This window comes from Sphaerodactylus townsendi, linkage group LG16 (genome assembly GCF_021028975.2).
Source record: "Sphaerodactylus townsendi isolate TG3544 linkage group LG16, MPM_Stown_v2.3, whole genome shotgun sequence".
Lineage (NCBI taxonomy): Eukaryota > Metazoa > Chordata > Lepidosauria > Squamata > Sphaerodactylidae > Sphaerodactylus > Sphaerodactylus townsendi.
Window position 1 is genome coordinate 23,194,600 of NC_059440.1, and position 27,740 is coordinate 23,222,339.

At 46.7% G+C, this 27,740-nt stretch overlaps 1 protein-coding gene across 4 annotated transcripts in view; it reads right to left on the reverse strand.

The window, feature by feature from the left end:
• Positions 1–27,740, reverse strand: part of KAZN (kazrin, periplakin interacting protein) — a 301,595-nt gene that overhangs the window by 132,134 nt on the left and 141,721 nt on the right. Inside the window, exon 1 of one of the 4 annotated variants that reach the window (XM_048518986.1) lies at positions 12,795–12,841. The exons of the other annotated variants lie outside the window; for them this stretch is intronic. Coding sequence (XP_048374943.1) covers positions 12,795–12,807 — 13 coding nt within the window. The 5' untranslated portion in view covers positions 12,808–12,841. Of the gene's footprint in view, positions 1–12,794; positions 12,842–27,740 lie in introns of those variants that run through there. 4 annotated transcript variants of the gene reach the window in all.

The window sequence follows — 27,740 nt, forward strand, 5'->3', positions numbered from 1 at the left end:
ACAGAAAGACGAAGTACAAATTCAACCTATTATTATTGCATTTAAAACATGTGCTGCTGGACACGTGATCCAAACCCAACACTGATCTAGATATCGGTCCATTTCTTTCCAGGGTACAATGAATGCACCTTGCGTCATTTTTACAAACAGATGTATGAAGTTACACACAAGATCTACATGCACTCGCTGTCATCACAGCAAATCTAAAACCACATCCCGCATCACTTCCTGATAATTGAAGGGGGGCCAGGAAAACTCACAAAGCAATGACATGTTAAGTGGAACAAAACACAAGGTCTTCCCTTCTTCAACCCCACCTCTGCCTGCCTCCCATTCCACTTATCTCCGTTATGTGAATCCTTTACTTTAAGCTCCTTGGGGCAGGGACCTTGCTTCCTAAACTCTATTAAGCACCAAATACATTGATGGCTCTTTAATGCTACTATTTCATTTAATTACTGAGAACTGCACATTTCCGTTTGTAGATACAGAGGAATGAAAAGTATGGCGCCCCTGTTCGATACCATCAAGTATGGCGCCCCTGTTCGATACCATCAAGATTATCGTCCTATGGAGGAGTCCGATTGCTCCCCAGGGGAGGGTTTTAAAGGAAAGGATTCTCCGGGTGCCTTTATTATGAAATTACCGCTGTTTTAATGAAATTTAGTATGTTTTTATGTCGAAGTTTTATGGGCTGCTGTTGTCTTATTTGTATGGTTTGCCCTAATTTATTTGTATTAATTGTTGTACACCGCCCGGAGCCCCTCGGGGATAGGGCGGTATAAAAATCGAAATAATAAATAAATAAATAAATAAATAAATAAATAAATAAATAAATAAAAATGCATCTGCTGTTGGTGACTGTTGCTACTGATAACGTGTAAGTCCCTCATCGCCGAGTACAAATCCAAATACAACCTGCTCAGAAGGCGTAGACGTATTAAGTGAGGAGTGTTATTTGTAGGGTGTGCCCAGCTCTGAACTTCCAAGTGTCCAGGGGTTCAATTTTTAAAAAAATATTGAGGGGTAGCAGAAATCAATAAGGCAATGGTGCAAAATCAACACTGCAGGCTGGGAAGGAAAACTCAAGGGGTGACTTTTCTTTGCGCTCTACGGCTTCTCTGAGAAAGCTCGTAAATCAGGGGTGTCCAACTCTGGCGCTTCAGATGTTCATGGAATACAATTCCCATCAGCCCCTGCTGGCATTGGTCACGCCAGCAGGGGCTGATGGGAACTGTAGTCCATGAACAACTGAAGCAACAGAGTTGGCATCCCTGTCGTAAATTATCGAGCCAAACTTCGAACCAAGCTGAAAGGAATTGGCCCATCAGAGACAGCCACACTCTCTGTAATGTCTGGCTGTCTGTGATGGGCCAACGTCTCCGCCAACGTCTCCGCCTCCCACGGCACCCCTTGGTGGATTCCTTTCCATTGCAATAACCCACATACAGATGGCATTATTTCCCAAAGCCCAACTTTTCCAAGTGACGCCAGGTTTGAGTTTTAATAAAGGGGCCCAGGGCGAATTGGGAAATGAGGAGAGCATTAGCCCCAAACACAGACGACTCTCTCTTAATTAGTCTTCCCTGTTTCCATATGGCCTCGGCACTGCGAACTGTTTATCAATGCTAAAGACGCGGTCCTCTCGGGGACCATTCACTCGACAGGGCTGCCAGCAAAATTGTTACGAAATTAATTTAGCCTACAGCGACGTGTCAAAAAATAAAAGTTGGGGGGGGGGGGGAAGAGAAGGAAAAGAGAGAAGGCAACAGAACAAAAGCCAAGATTTTGCTTGCGCGAGAATGCTGACTTAATGGGACGTGGAATGTCAAGACCAGGGTAATGCGGAGGAATTGTGGACTGGTTATTATCTGCTCTTTAAGAAGGGGTGGGTGGGTGGAGAATCACAGTTCATCAGGAAGGCCTCATGAGGTTAAAGCAATAGAAGAAAAAGGCGGTGTTGGGAAAGGCTGTTTCGGAAAGACCCCAGAAAGGTTAAAACGATGAGCCTGGAGGCCCTGGTGTGTCTGGGAACTCCAGCTGCTGCGTCTGTTGTGGGGAGAGGAAGGGAAGGAGTTTGTAAACCACTTAGAGACTTTTTAGTTGAGAAAAGCAGGATATGAATCCAAACTCCTGTTTTTTTCTTCTATGCAGAAGAGGCAATAAACCGGTTCTGCTCACCTCTCGCCTTGAAAAACTCACGGGGTTGCCTTAAGTTGGTTGTGACCCGACAGCACTTTCTACCACTGATGGTTGGTAGAATGCTACACTGGACATAATCAAAACATGCCCTGTTTTTGTTTGGAGACTCAGTGGATTGCTGGTCAATGCTTAGGAGGAGGAGGAGGAGGAGGATGAAGAAGAAGAAGAAGAAGAAGAAGAGAAGGAGGAAGAGGAAGAGGAAGAGGAAGAGGAAGAAGAAGAAGAAGAAGAAGAAGAAGAAGAAGAAGAAGAAGAAGAAGAAGAAGAAGAAGAAGAAGAAGAAGAAGAAGAAGAAGAAGAAGAAGAAGAAGAAGAAGAAGAAGAAGAAGAAGAGTAGTAGGAGGAGGAGTTTGGATTTACACCCCACCTTTCTCTTCTGTACAGAGACTCAAGGCGGCTTACAAGCTCCTTTCCCTTCCTCTCCCCACAACAGACACCTTGTCAGGTAAGTGGGGCTGAGAGAGTTCTGAGAGAAATGTGACTAGCCCAAAGTCATCCAGCAGGAATGTAGGAGTGCGGAAATACATCTGGTTCACCAGATAAACCTCTGCCGCTCAGGTGGAGGAGTGGGGAATCAAACCTAGTTCTCCAGATTAGAGTCCACCTGCTCTTAACCACGACACCACACTGGCCCACCCTTCCTTTGTACTAACAATCACACGGTTACAGCTGTGAGGCCTAACAGTTGAGTGCTGTAATCCCAGCAACACAGGGAAGTAGAAGAGACAACCGGTAGCAAAACCAGGGGAATTACGTTCTGCCAGCTGAAAACGGGACTAGAACAGGGACAGAAGTTTGCCTGAGCCAACCTGTGCCAAACCTTCCAACTGTATTTTCCTCCTGAAGCATACATCTGCTGAGCCAAAAAACCCTCCATAAATTAGTCGCATTGCGGATCTGTCGTGACAGCTGCTGGGCCAGGTCTGTTCCACTAGGACCGAAAGGAGGGCAAGCGCAGGCGATGCTAATTAAGAAATGAATCCTCCCTAGAATTTGCTGCAGGGATGGATGAATGTTTAGTTTGCAGGTGTTGGCATTGGCCTTGGGCAGCTAGGAACACGGGGTGCTTGGAGAGAGATGTCCCAGCAGGGAGCTTGGAGGAAGATGAGGAGCTGGTAGTATGAGGGGTGCGTGTGGAGTTTGACACAGCTGGCAAAGCAAATGGATTTTAAAAAAGCAAAAGCCAGCGGGAGCTCGGATGGCATCTGCATGGCTTGCTGGAAAAAATCAGAATTGGGCTTTTGTCCAGGTGAAGACAAGCCAGGTGCATTTATGACCAGGTCACATAGATAGGCCAGGTTTACTGGGGTGGGTAGAGCAATGCTGGAACCGTTTCACTCCGAATGGTCTTTCTTCCAGGTAGAGAGAAACGCCTGGCGCCAGAGGGATGTCAGCATGTAGACACAAACACCTCTTTGTAAAAAAGATCCAAGGCACGTTGGCTTTAAAAATTAAACTGGGAACAAGCACCTGGATATGTATGGGATGCGAATCAGGCATTCAGCTGTGTCAAATGTAAAATGGGGATTACTCAAAGCATAGTCAAAGAAAAAGAATCAGGTGTCTGCTGTGTACAGATGGGTGCTGCATGAAAATCACTCTCCTTTTTTCTTTTATAGAATTTATCCTCATTTTTCTTTCCCCCTCCCTTTCTTTCTACCAGCCTGGCAGAACTCTCTGTCAACGACAGACAGACAGACAGACAGACAGACAGACAGACAGACAGACAGACAGACAGACATGGGAGATTTATATATATAGAGAGATCTTCATCTTTATCTATACATCTATCTATGAAAGATGTATGTATCTATGTGTCTATATATGGGAGATATATATCTATCCATCTATCTACAGGGATATAGATATATAATAGGTTATTATAGGATGCTGTTACTATTATCCACCATCAATAGATTTTAGCCTAGGTTTTAATATTATGATTATGGTGTTTTGCTGTATTACTCTGTTTTAAACCTCTGCAAGCTGCCTTGAGCCCAACTTCGGTTGGGAGTGAACAAGGTAAAAATTCAATAAAATAAAATAAATAAAAATAAAAGTAGCAGAGAGGCTCTATGCTTGGTAGGAGGGAAGGACTTATGCAAAACTATTGCTGCAATCTTTCCCAAAGGCGGCCAAGAAGATCGCTACACAGGTCATGATAGCAACAGTTACCACCATTCGTTTGCTTCGAGAATCTGGTACGGTGCCCCGTGGCAGGAAGTTTTAATTCAGCAAATCCCAGCTAATAGCCAGGAGAGGCCTGTTCGCTGCAATCCCTTTAGGATGAGAACTAGGCAGCAGAGCCACGAAGTCGAAGATGTAACTATACCCCAAAAGAATTAGAGATCACAAGTAGCATGCTGGTAGCAGTAGGCTGGGCCAATATTTTTGCAAGCCTAAAAACCTGCTTGCTTCAGGGCATTTGTCACATTCTTGACCTTTGCAACCCCGGCGCCTCACGACAGCGAAACATCCAAGCAGCTTGGCTGTGTCGGTCCAGCGGCAGGTACTCAAAGAGCCACGATGCGTGCGAGGCAATCTCAGACATTTGCCTTCACAGAAGGATGGATATTGCAAGGAATGTTCTTTTCTCCCCTGATTGTGGAAGATGCCTTGCCTTCAGGCTCGTGTGGAGCCCGGCAGCCTCAACAGCCAACGACGCGACGTTCCGATTTGTTGAACACGTTTGTGTTCTGCCTCTCCGAGGCCTAAGGCCGCTTCCAGAGAATTAACAATAAAAACAGGTTTGCATTCAAAATAAATCTCATAAAAGCAGGGCGGGTGGGGGAGGGGGAGGACCCAAACTGCTTTACAGCAGGAGCACATCCTGCCCAGAATTGCTCACTCGGCAGCCACAGGCAGGTTTTAACATTTCCTCGGAAAAGAACGCAAACAGCTTTGAAGCACCCCGAGGAGGCCGTTGAATCGCTTTGGAGCTACGGCCAGAAACGCTCTGCTGCTTGTCACAGATGTCTTATCTGACGCAGGTACACAAAGCATGACCCCGCCTCCAGCAGAGTTTCGCTGGGTTCATTTCAGGAGAGGCGAACGTCGAAGTCTGCGAGCCTTTCCGCGAAGGGCTTCAACGGTAAAGAACCATCACACTAAATTGGGCCCAGAAGCCAAAACCGGTAGCTGTGTGGTTATTACAGAACAGATGGGTATTCTCATCTTCCTGTTTTGACAGGGGAGAGGAGGGGCAGCGTTCGTACAGGAACTTCCAAGCCCACTTAGAAGAAGAAAAAGAGTTTGGATTTATACCCCACCTTTCTCCCCTGTAAGGAGACTCAAGGTGGCTTACAAGCTCCTTTCCCTTCCTCTCCCCACAGTAGACACCTTGTGAGGCAGGTGGGTCTGGGAGAGTTCGGAGAGAACTGTGACTAGCCCAAGGTCACCCAGCAGGAATGTAGGAGTGCAGAAACATATGTGGTTCACCAGATAAGCCTCTGCCACTCAGGTGGAGGAGTGGGGAATCAAACCCAGTTCTCCAGATTAGAATCCACCTGCTCTTAACCACTTCACCATGCTGGTTCTGCCAATTTTGAAGTTCTTTAATTTGAAGTGCTTTAAAAGTGTGGCAAAGGTCCAGTCCTGAACATGGACATTACTCTGTCCCCCCTGCCACCTGCTCTTAACCACTGCACCACGGTGGGTAGCTCCAAACTATCTCATGTAAGGATGGCATGTTATAGTACCTTGGCCTCGTACTGTTGGCCACATGCAGTTTGCCAGAATTGACAGATTCCCCTTCCCCACAAACACATCCTTGCCTGTCACAAATGTGCACCTGTGAACCCATGCATTCATGAAAACTGTAGCTCAGAGAGGAATCTTGATGCAGCTTGACAGTTCTCCTTTTCATACAGAGATTCAACAGTCAGACATGTTTGCAGCTGCGAATCCTCTGTTTTGAAGGTGTGTTTTGTAGGTATATTAACAGTTTTTAATTGTTTTAATGAAGAGTGTTGGGAGGGGGTTGGTTTTAACAGTTTTACACTGTAAATCGTTAGCTGCCACCCGTGGCCCTTGTAAGCACAGAAAGGTGGAGTCCCAATTCTGTAAATAAAATCAAGTAATCCCGAAAGAAAACAAAACCGTGAACGGAGCCGTGAAGCAAACTATTCAAGCCCCAAATGGGAAGAGCCTCCTCAAGTTAAGACGAGAAGAGAACTAAGGCAGAATCAATGTATTGTTGAAGGCTTTCACTGCTGGATTCGACTGGTTGTTGTGGGTTTTCTGGGCTCTGTGGCCGTGGTCTGGTGGATCTTGTTCCTTATGTTTCGCCTGCATCTGTGGCTGGCATCTTCAGAGGTGTATCACAGAGGGAAGTCTGTTACATACTGTGTCCAGTGAGAAGGGAATGTTTCAGTCACAGATGCAGGTGAAACGTTAGGAACAAGATCCACCAGACCACGGCCACACAGCCCGGAAAACCCGCCACAACCAGTAAGGCAGAATCCTTTCCTGCCTCCGCTGAATAATAACCACATAGTCTGGAGAAATCCACTCATTTATCCACACAGACTTTCTAGAAAATGAAGCTGAGCCAGTATACACCAGTATTTCACATTTGCTACTGCAGTGAACGAAACAGATAATTCTCACCACAGGGGTGCGATTCCCAGTCAGATCAGACAAAGCTAAGCTAGATGGACCAGCCGTAGAAGGCAGCGACAGGCGAATCAAATGACGAACATTTCCAGGCATTGGTTTGATGGCTTGCTGGCTTGTCTTTATCGATAATTATGCACTGCGTGGACCATGCATCCCTATGCTAAAAGAGCATGGTTTTGAAGCTCAGCTGATGTGGCAAAAGGAAACAAAGAACCCTCCCCCTCCAGCAGGGTGCAACCCAATGTTTATCAAGGCCGCATCAGACAAAGGAGGCTTTGCTGGTATTTTTCAAGGGGTGGAAAGGGATTCTTGTCCCCCACCCTGAAGTCTTTGGACTGCAGGAAACACCTCGCCAGGAGAAATGGCAGTTTCTCTGGGTGGCCTGTCTGCCTCTTCCAGGTCAGCAACTCGCTCCCAGATAAGGTCGCATGCATTTTGAATGCAGAAAGGATGGGTGCCTCAGCCACTTACCTTCCATGGCTGTTTCCCGTAATTTGGGAAGACAGGAGGGAGGATTCCAGTTATTTCCAAGGGGAGCTTTTCAACAGGTTCCACCCAGGCAGTGTGAGGCACATGCAGAATAATCAATACACTTTCACAAATGTTTGCAAGTGGATTTTGCTATTCCACATAGCGAAATCCAGCTGCAAAGTGCATTGAAAGTGGATTGAAAGTGCATTATTCTGCATGTGCGGAAAGGGCCTAACTGGCATCTCTTGTTAAAGAGATCTTGGATGGAAAGACCTCTTTCAGCACCTTGGAAAGCTGCTAATGACAGCAGTCAATAGAAGAAGAAAAAGAAGAAGAGTTTGGATTTATATTCCCCCTTTCTCTCCTGCAAGGAGACTCAAAGGGGCTTGCAATCTCCTTTTCCTTTCCCCTCCCCCCACAACAAACACGCTGTGAGGTGGGTGGGGCTGAGAGAACTCCGAAGAACTGTGACTAGCCCAAGGTCATCCAGCTGGCATGTGTTGGAGTCCACAAACTAATCTGGTTCCCCAGATAAGCGCCCACAGCTCAAGTGGCAGAGCGGGGAATCAAACCCAGTTTTCCAGATTAGAGTGCACCTGCTGTTAACCACTACACCACACTTGCTCTCTGTACTGGCCAAGGCAGATATTCAAAAGAAATGAGGCACTCAGCTGCTTTACCTATGGGGCAGGTCACTCCTTCCCAAGCAATACCCTCCACCTCTGTCGTATCCTTCAAAGTTAGTCAGTTTATCCAGATCTCTGTCTTCAAGACCATGCAAAAATGAGCAAAACTGTATTTGCTTATTTTGAACCCACGTTCCCCTGTCCTCCCCCTCTGCTGAAATTTAAATTGGAAGTTATTCAGGAGGCAGGGAGCAGTTTTGTTTGGGTTGGCTTGAATCACAAGGAACATTTTTTAAAAATGCATATAGCCAACTGTTAAATTTACAATAGCATTAAGAACGGGAGGAGGGCGGCCCTATCAGCAAGCCAGCCTGCTACAATGCCCAGGCACCATCTCTGACTTTGACCTGTCCTTAAGTTCGACGGGGTGGAAAACCCGAGGCTCATAGACGAAGCCACAACGGTGGAGCAAATGAACCCGAAGGAAAGTCTCATGCATTAATAATGTTGCGTTCCACTCTTCATTACCTACCGCCTCCCACCGGGCAGCCATTTTGGAGGCACCACACAGAGCGACGGCGTTGGCTGCGACCATGGCTTCCCCTTCCAGCGGCAGCTAAAAAGGGGCAACCAAGGCCCAGCCCGTCAAGAATCAATGCCACTTTAAATTCATCTTCCGGCGCAGCGAACCTCCACAGAGCTTAAGGCAAGGGGTTATTAATGAGCTGTGTCAACTCATATGAGCTATAGCATGTGTCCCTGGGGTGTCTTTTCCTTCTTTGCTCCGAGACGGCGGATAACTGAAGTCGTCAATGTAGCTGGTACCTGTGATCAGCAATGGCTTTCCTTCCAAGCAGCATCTCTGTTTCCGATTAAAGAGCGAGCCGAGAGTTCAGGGAGTGCAGTGCAGGTGGTAATGGAAAAGTGAGCAAAACGACATGAGAAATGGCCCCACAGAAAGAAAGACAGCTCTGCAGGGATGCTTTAAGCCAGTGGTCTTCAACAAGGTGCCTGTGGGCGTTATGGGGCCAGCCAACGCCTTTCCTAGAGCCCACCAAGTGTTTTTAGAAAGTGGGCAGGCAAGGTTCTGAATTGCTGTGCTGATTTTTGAAAACATTGCTTAGACAGCTGCTGCCGCCACAGCACAAGGATCACCACCGTGTGACTGAAGGTAACTGAAGAAAGGAGTGAATGTTAACACGACACCTTACCCAGCATGGTGTAGTGGTTAAAAGCAGGTGGATTCTAATCTGGAGAACCAGGTTTGATTCCCCATTCCTCCACCTGAGCGGCAGGCTTATTTGGTGAACCAGATGTGTTTCCACACTCCTACATTCCTGCTGGGTGACCTTGAGCTAGTCACAGTTCTCTCAGAACTCTCTCAGCCCCACCTGCCTCACAAGGTGTCTGTTGGGGAGAGAGGAAGGGAAAGGAGTTTGTAAGCCACCTTGAGTCTCCTTACAGGAGAGAGGGGTGGGGTATAAATCCAAATTCTTATTCTTCTTAAATGATGTGAAATGACACAATGGGAGCCAAGCCACAGCAAACTATACACAGTTGTAAGACCAAAGTCCTACCAGATATATTTGGATGACAGAGAATAGGGCACCAGAAAAGACTTAAAGAGGTTGATAAGGTTACGAGAGGAGATGTTTGCAGCCCCCAATGTCATCAGGAGCCCAGTGAGGTCTGAACTTAAGAATAGGCCCCCAAAATAGACCAATCCTGATGACTTCTTTTTTAGGAGAGAGGATAATACACTTGTGCAAAGCTTATTTCTAACCAAGTTGGGGCAAAGAAGAAGAGAAGAAGAGGAGCAATTTGGATTTATACTCCACTGTTCTCAACCGTAAGGAGTCTCAAAGTAGCTTACAAACTCTCCACAACAGGCACCTTATGGGGCTCAAGTGAAGCTGAGAGAGTTCGGAGAGAACTGTGACTAGCCCAAAGTCACCCAGATGGCTTCATGTGGAGGTGAGAGGAATCAAATCCAGTTCACCACATTACAGTCTGCCACTCAAATGGAGCAGCGGGGAATCAAACCCGGCTCTACAGATTAGAGTTCACAACTCTTGACCACTACACCATGCTGGCTCTCAGTGAAAAGGCTAGCCTTTGCAGAAAGGTAACTTCACAGAGTGAGCCTGCAGGACTGCTGTATTTAAGGACAACTTCAAAACTGCTGGACTTGACATTTGGGGTGACAAACACTTTATTACCCAGACACATTAGCTTAGGGTGGATGGACATAAAGCCACAAGTCACAACTATAAAGTTTTTCCATCATCTCAACATTCAGCTGAGCTTCATGAAATTGGCCATGATTCATCTCTATCCTGCTTTTGCCGATCTAGAGTTTAAAAAATGAATTCTACACATGGGCTCGTCATGCTACTGATAGTTCCCATACTTTATAAGAATCACAGGGCCATTCTCATGTTCCTGCATCATCATCATCATCATCATCATCATCATCACCACCACCACCACCACCACCACCACCACCACCACCACCACCACCACCACCACCACCACCACCATCATTATTGGTATAGGGGACAGCACTATAAGCTCTTGGATGATTAACCACTTGGAACACGTTTGGAATATGGTGGCATTTAAATAACGGCCAATTATGCAGAGAAAGCAGCAGTAGCGTAGTGGTTAAGAGCAGGTGCACTCTAATCTGGAGAGCCGGGTTTGATTCCCCGCTCTGCCACTTGCGCTGTGGAGGTCTATCTAGTGAACCAGATTAGCTTGTGCACTCCAACACATGCCAGCTGGGTGACCTTAGGCTAATCTTTGGAGCTCTCTCAGCTCCACCCGCCTTACAGGGTGTTTATTGTGGGGCGGGGGGAGGGAAAGGAGCTTGTAAGCCCCTTTGAGTCTCCTTACAGGGCTTTCCAGCAGCAAAGAGGCTTTCTCGTGTTTGTCGCCTCCCTGCACTGCCAGGAAGTTTCTTTGGGAGCAGTAAACTGGCACGACCGTGGTGCCATCGCTAGGTGCCCATTGGATGGGACTGTAAGGCTTGCTCACTTATCCTACTTTCCATCATACATGGTTCTTATTTTCTTAAAACTACACACACACCAACTTTCAGTCCAGTGGTTCCAACAAAAACAATTAAAACCACACAAAGAAGAAAATCTGAACCAGGAACCTTTCCCCTTCTTTGTGTGATTTTAATTGTTAGTCCGAACCGACAACTCGTACCCTAAGCAGAAACGGTCCTGGTTGGTACTCGGATGGAAGACCCCCAAGGATGTCTAGAGCTGCTATGAGGAGGAAATCAATGGCAAATCACCTCTGTTTCTCTCTTGACTTGAAAACCCTCGGGGTCAACAGAAGTTAGCTGTGATTTGGCACTTTCAACCACCACAAGACAAGAAAAAAAACCTGGGCGGGGGGGGGGGGGGAAGATATGAGATAATAATCTGGAAATCTGTCATGGCAACCACACATACTGAGAAAATCCTCAGTAGCATGTACCCATAATATGTGCCACTTGGTTGCCTCCCAGTACACACAACCGTAACGTATGAAAACAACTTAAATGATTGCAAAATGCACATAATCCCACACACTAAACAAGAAGTTCATTCTGAAAACACTCTCATTTTTGTATGTTGAAATACGTTATTTTTCACACTGGGATGTTCCAAAGATGAGCATGGATGTCAATGGTGAATCTGGCTACTTTTGAGCCCTAGAATTTCCAGCAGCATTGCCTACCAAAACCTCCACACTGGCCTCAGGTGACTTTATTTGAAAGCTGCCCTGAGCAAATCTTTCCAGAGAAAGGTGTCTAATGTATTCAAAATGAACCCAACGTTCACCTGAGCACGTACAAAGTGCTGCCTGCCGTCAAGCCGTCCCGGAAGGGAGGCAGAGGGAAATCCAGATCTGAACAATGCCATTCTAATACTGCAGGCAAAGGAAGGGACGTGGGCAAGCGAGTTAGAACTGCACAATGGAAATAAAGACACCCCCACCCCAACCCATCCATACAAGACAAGAGAAGAGGTCATCCATTCACCTTATTCCAACATCAGAAGCAAGTCTTGGTGCCGAGTAAGGCTCTCCCGAGTAAACACCTCGCTATTGTTTTGAATTCATGAGCCATAAGGCTGGAGGCCAAAGTCCCATTGATGGAACTAGGCACGACCATCACTTTGGCCAGATGCAACGTACTTCCTTCCGCTATGAGGGATGGAAGAAGCTCCAAAACACCCCACAGCGAGCGTTTTTGCACCTGCCCATTGAAAACTGCAGAAACTGTACACCATGTTCTGTATTATTCCCGCCTTCATAACCGGGCCAGAACAAAGTTCCTCTCAACCTTATTGATGGGCTTAGAGTGCTGGATAGACCAGCAGGAAACTGTTTATTTGTTAAACAATGAATCCAGGGATGCTCTACAGCAAACGGCCAGGATTTATGCACAGTCATAAACAAACAATCTTAATTTTGCTTTGTACTTTGTCTTTTAATTTTTGTCTTTTATTTTAAATCTTTGCACTATGCCGTTAAAGGCTATCTGTATCTGAACTGGGCACGAGGAAAAGCGATCGCTCTCAAGCTTTGGTACCAGATTATTCTCAAAACTAAACAAAAGTAATGTGCCGGTTGCCCTCAATCCCAAACCAATTCTCGCATTTAACTCTCCCATCATCGTTCCTCTCTAGCGCATGTTTCTTGCCCTCCTGTACCTTGGCAATATTCTCTCCTGGCTGGCTTATTATCATCCCCCCCCCCCACCCAGCAAATGCAAAAAGCATTCATATCTGAGGACAACTGGAAGAACCCGCACACACGCACACACGCACATAAATACACACAAATGACATCGGAAACAGACGGCGTAACAAAGGAGCAAACCTGGTTCCTCCATCGCTGGTTCGCAGCCTCACACTTTAGAGGTTGATGATAAACAGCGGAGACAATGAGGCCATCTGTTCCAGGCAAGGGATCGAACAACAAGGAAGACAGGCACGAGGATGGAGAAACAGGGGGGACGGAGGGTCCCTCTCTCTCCCCACAGGATGGGAGGACGGAGAGCTGCTGTGCGGCAGCTCATTGGTTACCTGTCAAGGCCTTCCTTGGGCAGTTATAAAGCACCCGCCAGGCGCAGCAACGGGGTGTGTATGTTGGAGGAAGAACAGCAAGACGTCTCTGGAGTCCTAGGAGCATCCTAACCGAGCTTGACAGCACTTGTTCTTCCAGATATTGTGTAAACAAGAAGAGCCCGAACAACCGATGCTGTGCAACCAGCAGTCCCAATTTCCTTGGGATCTTGCAAAATTGCTGCCTCTGTTTTTGACTCTGAAAGGACTCCTTGGTCAGATATGATAGTCATGAGTTACTAAGGCCCCTTCCTCACCTGCAAAATAACGCACTTTCAATCCACTTGCAATGCACTTTGCAGCTGGACTTTACTGTGCGGAATAGCAAAATCCTCTTGCAAACAATTGTAGAAGTGGATTGAAAGTGCATTATTCTGCATGTGTGGAAGGGGCCTAACTGTGATGGCTGAATGGGATTCTGACTTCAGCGGAGAAACGCTTCAGAGAGTGGACGGCAATCAGAAGTTGAAGCCTTCCCAGCACAGGATGCTGGACGAGACGGACCGCTGGTCTGATCCAGCAGGGCTGACCCTTACACCAGAGTTGTCCTTCTTCCCATACACACGGACATATAAGATGCACTGTAACATGTGAACAGGGCTACTGGCCTTCTACCGACTCAGTGAAGGCTCAGGAAAAAAAACACAACCCAAGCCAATTACGAACTGAGCGGGAGGAATTTGCTAATTAATCGAAAGCACAAAACAGACTCGAGGAGCTCTGCGAAAGATGTTGGCCTCTCCTGCCACAGCTTCTTCCTACTTCCTTTTATACAGAGGACAGAGCAAAATAGCACAAAGATACTCCGTCCTCAAGAGAAGCTCTGTGCTAAAACAGTGTGAAGCAGAGGAGCAGAGATTCTCTTTCAGCTCGGGGAGGGGGGAAAAGAACCTGGCAGTGAGACTAGAGATTGTAGCCCCAGGGCACGGAATTTAAATTACCACTTATTTCCCATTTTAAAAGGCAGCGGCAGACTCCCCGCGACAGGAGGGAATACGCGCACACCCCTTCGCCGCATAAATTATGTTAAGCGTGACACGGGAGCATCACATGGAAGCCTGCAGGCATGAGCTGCGGTCACCCATTCTTCTGAAGAGAAAGAAATGTCTAACTCAGGTAGCTCGTTGGTATGCGCCACCATGGGACGTACCCACAGGCCTCCCTGGCATGTCACGATGGCCACCGTCCGATTTATTAAAACACTTCTCAGCGTCCCTTCTCTGCAAAACGCGGGCTCAAGACGGTTGTCAATGCACGCACATTAGGAACAGTTGAAATAGATTGTTTAAAAAGCACACAAATGTAACTGTAAGCTCTGTAAAAACTTCTCAGCCCAAATAAATCCCTCTTAACAGCTCTCTAAATTCATCAGGGTATCAGATAAAACCAGCAGGTGCGCACACCCCCGTCCAAGGGTTTAGCAAACAGTTCTTCTGAATAAAACTTGAAAACGCTTCTTAAGAAAAGTAGGCGTGAGAGAATTCTCACTTCTAGGGTGTGGTGAATTTTCTGGGTTGCATGGCTGTATTCCAGTAGCATTTTCTCTTGATGTTTCGCCTGCAACTGTGGCTGGCATCTTCAGAGGATCAGATGTCAAGTGATCCTCTGAAGATGCCAGCCACAGATGCAGGCAAAACGTCAGGAGAAAATGCTACTGGAACACGGCCATACAACCCTCAACACCCTAGTGCAGTGGTGGCGAACCTATGGCATGGGTGCCAGAGGTGGCACTCAGAGCCCTCTCTGTGGGCACACGCAAACAGAGTCCCACCCCCACACACATCTAGGCTGGCCTGGGCCGCTGGGCTCGATTATTAGCATTAAACCTAAGACCTAGTTTTGGGGAAGCAGTGTAGGTAACCCTGTTAAACCCCACTGATTTTCATGTGAAGAACTAAAGCGCGATCGTTTACCTGGGAGTAAACTTGGTTGCTGGCAATGGGGCTTGCTTCTGAGTAAACCCTCCTAGGGTCCTGATTCACCCGTTGGAAGTGTTGCACTGTTGCTTCAAAGCAAAGCCACTGACTACCACCAAACTTACTCCTGAGTAACGCACATCTCAGAGCCAACAGTTTTTTCTAAACTAAAACCTTTGTATTCAGGTTAAACTGCCGTGTTGGTACTTTGCGATAAATAAGTGGGTTTTGGGTTGCAATTTGGGCACTCGGTCTCGAAAAGGTTCGCCATCACTGCCCTAGTGATTCCAGCCATGAAAGCCTTCGGCAATACATTCTCACTACTATTGGTAGCTTGTTCCACAGAGTTGGTGCAGCCATTGAAGAACCCTGGATTGGGTCACCAGAATCAGAAACATCCAGTGAGAGAAGGTCATGTAGGGGCAGTGAGCCCAATGGACGGAGCCAGCACTCAGGATTGTCCAAATTATGAACCAGGCCATGGTTTTCCTGAGCGCTCTTTCTGATTTTCTTCCTGAACTGTGGTACCCAGAAGAGAGCGGTGTTCCCAGCGAGGTCTTCACAATGGCAGGTGGGACAACGTTACCGCTACCCAAATGCAAATCCTCACAGTCATTTGCGAAGCCTCAATAGCGGCGGCTTTGTGCACAGCCGCAGCACGTGTTGCCGGCTCATTCCGCTGGTTTATGTGCACGGCAGCTCCTAAATCCTTCTCAACGCCAGTTCACAAAGCTCCATATACATGAGGACGCAAGACACTGGGGAGGAGCAAAAGGTGAACAGCCTAGAGGTTAATGAATTTGCTGGCCCCTGACCTCTGGAGACCCTCCACTGATCAATGCTGCCAACAAAGAGCAAAACACCAGTCCACGGAGATGCAAGATTGGTGTGCTGTCCCGATCAATCGATGCCAGCATTTCCTAAGCTCCTGGGGGCGAAGGGCAGGTCGTGGCAAGAGAAAGACCATTCTACTGCAAATACTGCACAAGCTCAGAAGCGGAATCTGGATCAGCTAAAAGTCCACGCACACATCCTTAAACACGTACAAAACTGCCTTATACGTGAGACCACTGATCTGTCAAGATCAGAACTTTCTACTTTGACAGACGCTGGTTCTGCAGAGTCTTAGAAAAAAAGGTTTTCAGATCAACTACTTGGTGATCTTTTGGACAGGAGATGGTCAGGACTGAACCTGGACCTTCTGCATGCAAAAAAAGTCCGCTATCACAGCTCCTCTTGGAGTGATGTGCATACATGAAGCTGCCTTATACTGAGCCACATCACCAGCGTTCTTTAACTTGCAGTTGCTGGGAATCGAACCTGAGACCTTCCGTATAAAAGTAGAAGTTCTCCTAAGCCACAGCCCCTCCACTCTTCTCAAGGCTTGAGAACTGGCCGGTCAATGTGCCAACGGATAATGCTTGAAGAACACAATTTACTCTGCAATCCGCCCCCAATTTTGCAGTTTGTTCAGCTTTTGCAGTTCACGGGAAGGGATGGAAAGCTCCATCCACTGGGCTTATTTTTCCTAATGGTCTTCTCTCATGGGGTGCTTTGGACTGTGGTGACCCATCCCTGGTTTTTTTCAATGCCTGCACCAACACAGTACATCAAAAATGTCTGGACCACTATCAAAAACAGTAAAATCTCAGTGGTACAGTTACAAATCTTGTGTTTCCTCACACAGGGGACAATCAGTTCTTGCCCCACCCACTACAAAACCACCAGCTTCACATAGTTGTTGACCCATCCCATCATTCTTACAGATCCTCCGAGAAACAGGATCAGAACTACTATGCCGAATTTCTCATATAAGGCACATAGTGCAGACCGAAATCTTGAAAACTGTCTTCTGTGTCAACCCTGTAAATATAGCAAATGTAAAAACACCAATACCTTGCCCAGGTCAGTGAAAACCATACTAAGGCCCCTTCCGCACATGCAGAACAATGCACTTTCAATCCACTTTCACAATTGTTTGCAAGTGGATTTTGCTATTCCGCACAGTAAAATCCAGCTGCAAAGTGCATTGAAAATGGATTGAAAGTGCATTATTCTGCATGTGCGGAAGGGCCCCCGTCCTTCCTGCTGCTTCTGAAATTTCAACACTTTTACTTTCAAGCATCTCTGTAAAACCCAAAGCTGGTGTTCCCCTCTTCCTCCTCCAAGTAAAAGTAGTGATTTGCAGTGATTATGCAATCTGTTGTTTTTTTGGGGTGGGGGGGAAATCAAGCTTACTTTACCAGTAGCAACTTAAAAACCAACAGGTTCCCCAGGGTCTGAGCTTTTGAGACTCAAAGCTACCTTTGCAAGCTTTTGCCCTGAAAATCTTGCTGTTCTTTAAGATGCTACTTAGGCTCATTCCGCACATGCAGAATAACGCACTTTCAAACTGCTTTCAGTGCTCTTTGAAGCTGTGCGGAATAGCAAAGTCCACTTGCAAACAGTTATGAAAGAGGTTTGAAAACGCATTATTTTGCGTGTGCGGAAGGGGCCTTAGAATCATAGAATCAAAGGCAGATTCTGCATGGGCCAAAAACAGTGGTGCGAAAACCCTTTTATACCGTTTTAAACCATTTTACACCATTTTCAAACCATTTTCACACCACTGTTTTTGGGCCATGCGGAATCTGCCATAGAGTTGGAAGAGACCCCAAGGGCCATCAAGTCCAACCCCTTGCAATGTAGGAACCACACAGTCAAAGCACTCCTGAAAGATGGCTATCCAGCCTTTCTTTAAAAATCTCCAAAGAAGGAGACTCCACCACACTCCTTGAATCTTACTTCTGTGTAGTAACAGAAACTGTGGCACTGGCACACAGCCCTGCTTATTCCCGGCCCTTAGTAGCACAGGAAGGAAATGTTTCTCTTCTTTCCTCGATGCCAAGATTTAAACAAACCCCTCATTTTTGCCTCAGACTCTGTCTATAGCCAACAAACAGCCTGACAGCTTAAACAGGACTGAAATACGATTGCATTCGAAAGGACCGGGGAAAGGATTATGGGCATCCCCTCCAGTGCTTACTGCTCAAGCCATAGGAAGAGCCGGAGTTAAATGCCATCGTCTCCATGGAGGGCAATGTGTTGGCAGCCGCTTGGCACGGGGCGAGGCCTCAGAGCTTGGCAGGGCAGATTAAAGCCTCATCTGCAGCTTCAACAGACAGCTGTGTCTGGGAGGGAACCCGAATTTTATTTCTCCTTCATACAAATTGAACCTACACTACAATGGTTTCCCCACAATTTCCTCACACTGATTTTTTGCCCTGTGAAATATATATGCTGTTTCTTCCCAGAATCCCCCTCCCTCGCCAGGTTTTACAGGATGTTTATTTATTACATTTTATTCATAAACCCAAGAGAAAGATGGACTATAAAAGCCCCAGGGCCAATTACAAAACATAAGAATGCAATAATGGCCATTTATATACTTTCAAGCACCATTAAAAATGACAGCAGTGTTCTCTTCATACAAACACCCTCATGTAGCTCACACTTTCTGTGGAAAGGCAAAAGTGTGAAGCCATTTTGACTTTGTCAGGGAGGGTATTTTTACGAGCTCGGGGGTAGGGTTGCCAACTCTGGGTTGGGAAATTCCTGGAGATTTGGGTCGAGCTGCTTCTGTGGGGCATAATGGCATAGAGTCCACCCCCAAAAGCAGACAGGGGAACTGATGTCTGTCATCTGTAGGTAAGTTGTAATTCAGGCCCCACCTGAAAGCTGGCAACCCTAGAGGCCAGCACAGAGAAGGACCTTCCCCATTTGGAGGGTGACACATTCAAAGCTCCTTCCTCAAATGGTGTCATGATTGGCTGAACACACAGGAATCTCTGGTGACAGTTGTTTGTAACAACTGTATCCGTTGAGCAAAACAAATAAATCAATCCTGTCCAGGTCCACAAAGCCAAATCTTCAGTCTGAGAGCAGGCGCTACAGAAACTAACAGGCTGTTTTACAACGTTGCTCCTGCAACTCTTGCTGCCTCTTATAAGCCTGCATTCTTGCCTAGTCTGAGTCCTGGGCTGACTTTCAGCCATCCCTTCTGCACCTCTGGGCCTCCAAATGGGTGCTGCATCTTTTAGCATGTAGTGCCTGATGACCCTGCTGTCTGAGCTGCCTCACAGAACCAGGTGAGCCAGAGGAACTGTATGCCCTGTCCTCTTGCTCTTGGCTTGGGCCAGCACTGTCCTCCACCTGTGTGGCTGCCGGCTGCTCACAGGACTTAACCAACTGGGGCTCTGGGGATTCAGCCAGCTGAGACCCTGATGGATATTGGCTCTAAAGTCATCCAGATCTTGGAAGTAGATGGGGCTTTGATATGGGATGGACCACAGCTCTGGGTAACAGTGCTAACAACCCAAACCATTCTGACTTCTATAGAGCTGGGAAGCAAGCAGGGTTGGTACTTAGATGGGAGATCACCAAGGAAGATTTGGGCTGCTACACAGAGGCAGCCAATGGCAAACCACCTCGGCTCATCTCTTGCCTTGAATACCCCATGACGTGAAACTTCATAGGATCCCTATGAATCAGTGATGACTTGACGGGACACTTTACCATCATCACTGCGGGGACACAACAGATGCCTGCGTACAGGAAGTTCCCAGGAGCAACGCCCAGTTAAAAGCTCCCTGATAGCATTAAGCAGACAAAGTGGCGTAGGAGGTTAAGAGCTTGTGTATCTAATCTAGAGGAACCGGGTTTGATTCCCAGCTCTGCTGCCTGAGCTGTGGAGGCTTATCTGGGGAATTCAGATTAGCCTGTACACTCCCACACACGCCAGCTGGGCGACCTTGGGCTAGTCACAGCTTCTCGGAGCTCTCTCAGCCCCACCTACCTCACAAGGTGTTTGTTGTGAGGGGGGAAGGGCAAGGAGATTGTAAGCCCCTTTGAGTCTCCTGCAGGAGAGAAAGGGGGGATATAAATCCAAACTCCTCCTCCTCCTCCTCCATTTTTCTGCTGGACAGCAAATTACAGCAGCTGACAGGTAGTTTGGTGAGCCAATGGTCTGACTTGATATGAAGGAACTTACTTGGGCCCCTTCCACACATGCAGAATAATGCACTTTCAATCCACTTTCAAACTGGATTTTACTGTGTGGAATAGCAAAATCCACTTTCAAACAATTGTGAAAGTGGATTGAATGCGCATTATTCTGCATGTGTGGAAGGGGCCTTTGTTTACGACACAAATGGTGTGCCTCGGGAAGCTAAATCTGGCACCCATTAGCATATTCTTCAATCCCCCCCCACACACACACTTGGAGCAAATCCTTGCCTAGAGAGCCGACCTGGCATATCGACCCTGATAAATAATGAAAGGCCAGAGAACCACCAGGACCTAACTTTGCTCTCTCTTAGCTCCAGGCAGTTGCAATTTCCATGGAAATTCAATACCAGCTCTGCAAACTGCGCTCTTCTAAATTACCTTAGCCTCCCAACAAAATTAGAAAGCAGCTCAATAGATCAGACGCAGGTTGCAACAAACACGGACCTGCAACCCAACAGACTGCGGAGATTGTTACAATCTTTCGCTCCTTGATTCTTAAACAGGGGAGGTAAATACAAAGGCCATCTCTGTGTTGGCGGAAACTCCCCAAATAAGCGCCAGATATCTGAACATCCCTCAGAGGTTACTAGGAACCGCACAACAACAAATCCCAGAAACCCAAGCAATGGAAAAGCTCCATGCATATTCTGGTCCAGCTAATAGCCTTGAATAATACAACATACCCTCTGGGTAGACGATTTGTATAAAGAGACAGCAGGCCCTTCCACCAAACAAAGAACAACAATACAATGTGATCCGGCAAATGTGTGTTTTATGGAATTAATATCCAGTGCCTCTGCCACGATGGAACTTAAGTCAGACGGTCTCAGATTCCCAAGAAATCTCATACACAAGTAGTGATAAAGCCGAGGCCGCATTCAGACATCACCTTGTGCCTAAACTGGTCTCTGGGAAGGTCAAGGGCGGACATGATGGCCATGCTGAAATATTCGAAGGGATGTCATATTGAAGAGGGAGCAAGCGAGATTAAGACACAGAGTAATGGATTCAAACCAAGAGAAAAACGATTGTACTTAAGAATTAGGAAGAACTTCCTGATGGTGGCTGTTCGAAATTTACATAAGAGATTAGTCAAAGCCCCATCATCCCTGAGAAATAAAACAGACAAGTGAACAACTGTGTGGTATATTTGAGTGAGACTTTTATAATTAGTTCCATCTTAGCCAGGAGTAAAAAGCAGGTACTGATTGCTACTCATAATTTAAAGGTGTATAACATATTAAAGGGGTAAAAAATAGAATAAATCAGAAAGAATTGGCTGATATAAGAGTAAAGAGAATACTTGTTATGAATAGACGGAAGGCAAAATGGAGCCATGTAGCTTATTCTTCTTTTCTGCCATTCTATTCTGCCATTCTATTCTGTTTTTTTTTAAATCTATCCATTGTCACTATATGGATTTTGGGTTTCTTTTTTGGGAATCTAAGGCTGACGTCTGTATCTTTCATGTGTTTTTTTCCCCTTCTGTTTACTGGTTCTTTGTAGGGTGGCCAGTCCACCACCACTGTTGCAGTTTGGTAGGGGAAAAAAATCATTATATAAAAAAAGAGTGGTTCTGTGAGTTCATTTCTGCCCTGCAAAGGGGGGGGGGGCAGAGGAGGAAATTGCACTACTTGTCTTTAGTAAAATTTAAGCAGAACAGCACTATTTTACTATCTGGTTATGGTGGAGGAGAGATTATGAGCTGGAGAAGCAATTAAAAACAACTTTATGTTTTGAACAGCTATTGGGGGTAGAACCTACAAAGGGGTGGGAAGACAGCTTTCCATTTCATCTGCAAGACAGGGAAACAATTTCTTTAAAGACTAGATCGTGGGCAGAAGCGAGATTGTGCTCAAAGCAGTATTTACTGCCACCTCCACAATTCGCAAGATTTCACTCTAATTACATTGGTGTGAACTGTTATTAAATATACAGATATGTACTCCGAGAGAGGGAGAATGTGCTGTTTCAAACACTGACAAGGCAGCTGAAAAGCCTCTCTTTACCAACAAATGGCTTGTCGAAGAATTTGGGATGCCAGCTGGATAGTGCTAAACAGGATGCAAAATCCAGATTTCTGGGGTCAACCTCGTGTTTGGCTTTTCTGGCAGAGCTGGAATGGGTGGGTGGAGGGCAGAGTAGCTTCTCCTTACATCTGGGGAACAGCACATCTCTCAGTGGCACAAGGTCCCACTTTCACACACACACATAGACACACACACACACTCTGTTGGCAAAGAACTAGGTATGCCAACCACTGTGCAGGAAACATTAGCTGTGAAGCACATGCTATAACATTTGAGCTTTATGCCTTTGTGGTGGGCTAGAAAGACCGGGGTTCTGACATGGCAGAAGGAAAAAAAGTTTGGATTTATACATCGTAAGGATACTCAAAGCAGCTCATAAATTCCTTTCCTTTCCCCACAACAACCTTGTGAGGAAGGCAGGGCTGGGAGAGTTCTCAGAGAACTGTGACTAGCCCAAGGACACCCAGGAGGCTTCATGTGTAGGAGAGGGGAAACAACCCCACGTCTCCTAACCACTAGACCCGTGGTGGTGAACCTTTGGCACTCCAGATGTTATGGACTACAATTCCCATCATCCCCTGCCAGCATGGCCAATTGGCTGATGGGAATTGTAGTCCATAACATCTGGAGTGCCAAAGGTTTGCCACCACTGCACTAGACCATACTGGTTCATTTAGCTAAAACCCAAGTTCTTACCAAAAAAGTAGAAAAAAATTCAGTAACCTTTGGTTCCAGTGAAACCAGCACACAAAGTTGAGTTTGGCATATACCCCTCCCTTCTGTTTACATCCTCCTGGGTAAGGCTGCGAAGAGCTGCCCCCCCCACCTCCAAAATGTCAACAAGACCCTGCCAAGCAATAACCCAGGTAGAGTCACCCATGCGCATTTCATCTTATTGCAACCCTAATGAAATCCCAAGCCGCTTCGCCTTTTCTAAATGATGACAGCCAGCATTTGCTTTGGAGAAAACATTTCAGGCTCTAAAAGGTCAAACCCACGATAGTGTCATCTTCTCTTTTCTCTCTCTTTCTCCCCCTCCCCGCTGCCCCCAGTTCCCTTTTGTCAAAATGTGACACTGTGACACATCGATCGGATGTAATAACTGTAAAGAGCAGAGGAGGCTTCCAATACTAAGGCACGAGTGAGAGATTCCAGCTAAAAAGGAAAAAAACCTGCGGCAGGAGGCCCACGTGCCACAAAGCGACAACGGTAGACAAGGCCTTTAGCGTTGACTAGGTGAGCTACCCTGGGTCGAGATAGAAATGAATTCAGCCAACCCAAGGTTAATGAACATGCATTTTTAAAAAATGATAATAGCAGCCAATTCTCATCCCAGCTTGGGTGAATGAATTGTGACCTACAAGGGGAAATCTCGCCACTGCTAAACAATCCCTCATGGGCCTTGGGCAAGCCTCTTTTTTCTTGGATGTTACCAGCAACATGGAGGCTAGATCTGGTCTACCTTGCAGGGCTACTGCAAAGAGTACAACAAATTAATGTGCACAAAGTGTTCAAAACGAGGGAAGTGCTGTCAGAAATGCTAAACATTGTCTGCCTAGGACACGGAAGTGGTTAAGACTGTCCAGTTAGGATCAGAGAGACCAAGGTTTGCAGTGGCATAGCGCCAACAGGGTGGTGGGGGCATGGCAAGGCCATGGAGGGGGTGTGGCGGGGGCATTCCAGGGCGGGGGTGGGCACTGTTGCGGCAGGGGCACAGGGTGTGAGCATGCCCCGGGTTCAGTTTCTCCTCACTCTGACCCTGCAGGTTTGAATCCCTATTCCAACAAAGTAATGTGCTGGGTGACCTTGGGCCAATCACCAAGTCTCGGTGTAACTTCCTCATAGGGTTGTTATGAAGACAAACCGGGGCAGCTTACAGCATAAAATAAGTACAATAAATAACATCCGTACACATTCAACATTCAACAGTAAAACAGTATCATTAAAATGTTCCAGCACTTCCACAGTTCTGATGGATTTCAAGAGGCAATCGATACATCTCTGGGGTGCGACACAGCAATACTCCAACAAATGGGGGGGGGGGAATACCAGGTAATAAAAAGGGGATTAAAAAGAAAAACAAATAGGGGAAAGGGGTACCCTTGAAGCTGGTACCACTGTTGCCTCAACCATAAGCCTGGTGGAATATCTCTGGCCCCTTCCGCACATGCAGAATAATGCACTTTCAATCCACTTTCAATGCACTTTGCAGGTGTGCAGAATAGGCAAATCCACTTGCAAACAATTGTGAAAGTGGATTGAAAGTGCATTATTCTGCATGTGCGGAAGGGGCCTCTGTCTAACAGGCTCTGCGGAATTGGCCAGGGCTTCTGGGGCAGCTTCCGGATGACCTTCCATCATCAGATATAACTGGGTGTCATCCACACACTGATGACAACCCAGCCCAGCATAAATATCTATTCTGCTTTTGCAGAGCAAAGAGCTAGGTGGAACAGCTAGGTGGAACAGCAGGTGGAACACCTAGCAAAGAGCTAGGTGGAACAGCTAACCCTATTCCCTGCAAGAGTCTGAAACCTTCAGTTTGGCCTCTGAAATCTGCTTCCCCCGCCCCCACCCCAGCTTCATAGGCCCCTTCCGCACATGCAGAATAATGCCCTTTCAATCCACTTTCACAATTGTTTGAAAGTAGATTTGGCTGTTCCGCACAGTAACGTCCAGCTGCAACGTGTATTAAAAGTGGGTTGAAAGTGCCTTATTCTGCACGTGCGGAAGGGGCCATAGTCATGCAGGGCCAGTAGACTTAAGCTTATCCTCTACCCCCAACCAGTACTGAATGTCAAACAATGTGTTTCTGAATTCTAAATCGTGTGCTTTTTTACACACTGGCGCGGGACAACTCAAAACCTGTAACCCGGCAGTACAGCCGCAGTTACGGCTTTTCTTGCAAACTTATCCAGTTGCATGCGAGGAAGAGAGCCGCACCGTTTTCATGATACAGAAGCAAATGTAAAGCAAAGGGCGGGGTGGGGGAAGAATTCGAAATAGGCAAAGACTAAGCTCCATTATTACATTAGTAGATCTTCCAGCGAGTCGATTTGCTTCCTCCCTGCAGTAGCTACTTCAAAGTCAGAACACACAAGCTTTGATTTTAGGAGTTTTTGTTGGCTTCATTTTTTTTAAGAAGTAGAAAACAGGGGAGGGGGGGGGGAAAGGATTTTCCATTAGAGCATTTTGTTTCAAATGGGCCTTTGCATTCGGAACGGCGTCCGAGTTCTGTTCTCTCCCCCACTTTGTTCTCTTATCTCATAAAGACATACATGGTCTCCAGAGTCTGGAGGAAATTAAAGGTTGGTTCATTACAAATGGGGAGGGGGGGAAGACAGGGAGAGACGCTCTTCGCGTTCCTGTAGCGAGACACTAAATTTCATACGCTCCTGCTTGTGTACTCTGCTTCTGCTTCTTGAGCTCTGGATTCTGAACAATCAAGAGTCCCCCTACGTGGCAGGACTGACGGAAGTCTCTACAAAATATGAATATTTATGGCAGGAAAGACCACTCAGCATGTTGTGAAGGCACAACGGATTTGGGCAAGATGAATGGCAACATCCAATCCATTTCATTTTATGTCACGTACACCCCATTTTTCGGCCCAATTGGGGGCAGAAAGTAGTTTACAACTTTCTCCCCTTTCTCCATTTTGATCCTGACGACAACTTTGTAAGGTAGGTTAGAAGAAGAGGAGGAATTTGGATTTATACCCCGCTTTGCTCTCCTGTAAGAAGTCTCAGATTGGCTTTCAAACTCCTTCCCTTCCTCGCCTCACAACTGACATGTGAGTGGGTGAGGAAGGTTCAGAGAGACTGTGACAAGTCCAAGCAGGCTTCATGTGTAGGAGAAGGGAAACAAATCCGGTTCACCAGATATGAGTCTGCCACTCATGAGGAAGAGTGTGGAATCAAACCCAGTTCTCCAGATTAAAGACCCCCGCTCTTAACCACTATGCCATGCTGGTGCTCAGTTGACAGTTGTGTTCGGTCACCCTGGTAAACTTTTGTGGAAGTGGAGATTCTAACCCAGGACTCCCAGATGCTAATCCAACACTCTAACAACTGTACCAGCCTCCCATCTGTTCTTTTTTTCACATTTACACTCAAGCAACACATCCCCTTCCTCACTGGGTCTGATGAATAGGAGCTCAAAGGCCACCTGGCTTCGCTTCCTCCCCAAGTAGGTCATGGAAGACTACAAAGCAGCAAACGATCTCAGAGAAGATCTCCACTTTTCTGCAGGGAGAATCACCCAGGTGAAGCAGAGGGAAATTATCCTACAAGAGAGCCCAGGTTGACCATCCCTGAGGCCTGGGATATTGCAGGAGTCTCCAAAATCATTTCCCATTTTCTGGATGGGTCAAGAACCTTCCATTGCTGCTAGATCCTTTACCAACCCACATGTCGGCCTGGGAGGCTGGAAGAGTAGAGCTTTTGGGGAGGGGGCTCTCAAATGCGAAGGGGTTTTCTGAGGCATATCTGGCAGGCTCCACCACTATAAAGGTGCCACACAAGCTCGAACTTAGAAACTTTCCACAACTTGCTCGGACCTTTTTCATCTTGATATTAGGTGCTGCTTTCTCAGGGCAGCTGCTATTAAGGATATTTTATTAAGCAGTACGCTACTTCACTCTTTCTCTTTGGCAACCCTCAACGTTCTGGGCATACGCAATAAATCACTGCAAAAAGGTAAGGGAACTGTGATGTACAAAGCGTCAAAATCCTTTGGCATGTGGCGTTTCACCCTATCACATTATGCCTTTATAGCAGTTTAGATCACTTTGCGACGGTGCTGCATTTAAAGAACTTCACAGGCTGCCTTGGGGACCAATCTTTGGCTAAGAGGCAAGATGTAAAATCTTTCAAAACAGATAAACATCCACATGGGGGCTTAAAAACATCACGGTTGCTGTAAATTTATCCTGCAGATGTTAGAGACAAACTAAAAGGATCCTTGATATTTTTTTTAACCGCCATCAAGAATGCTGCTTCTCCCCTATTTGGCAAAGAAACGTGAAATGCATTAAGAAGCGGAATATAAACAGTCGGCTCCGTGGCAGGCATGCGTTTTTCCCCCCACTGTTGGCTCTCAGCCTTTAAAGAAGCGAATTCAAATGAGACCAAATGGAATGCTAAAATTTGCAGGAAGGGGAGAGAATTACTGCAGCTCATTATATGGTCCCTTCCCATCCCCAGGGCAAGAATTATTTATAAAGCTGGAGGCCCTTCAGATGTTCCTGGACTACGATTCCCATCAGCCCTGCCAGAGCTGAGGGGAATCACAGCCCATGAACATCTAGAGGGCCAGAGTTTGACACCCCTGCAAAATGGTTTTCAAGGCATGAGTTGTTCAGAGGTGGCTTGCCACTGTCTGCCTTTGTGCAATGACTCTGGACTTTCTTGGCCCATTCCAATACTAACTGCTTAGCTTCTAAGAGGAGAGAGGGTTAGAATGGGCCATCAAGCCATAGCTCGCATCCTATTCAAGAAGGCGGGGGAGGAGTGTTGTGAAGAAAGGAGTCAGGATGCAAAGGGTATTGGACCTGATCTGTGTTTGGGCTACTATTTCATCACATTCTCAGGACAGTGTTTCAGAAGCTGAGCCGCGGTTGGTAAAATCCAAACCGTGAGGCTGGGTTGCAATTTTAAAATGGAAAGTTGCGCTAATATGCTATTAATCTACTGCAAATGGGCACTGTTT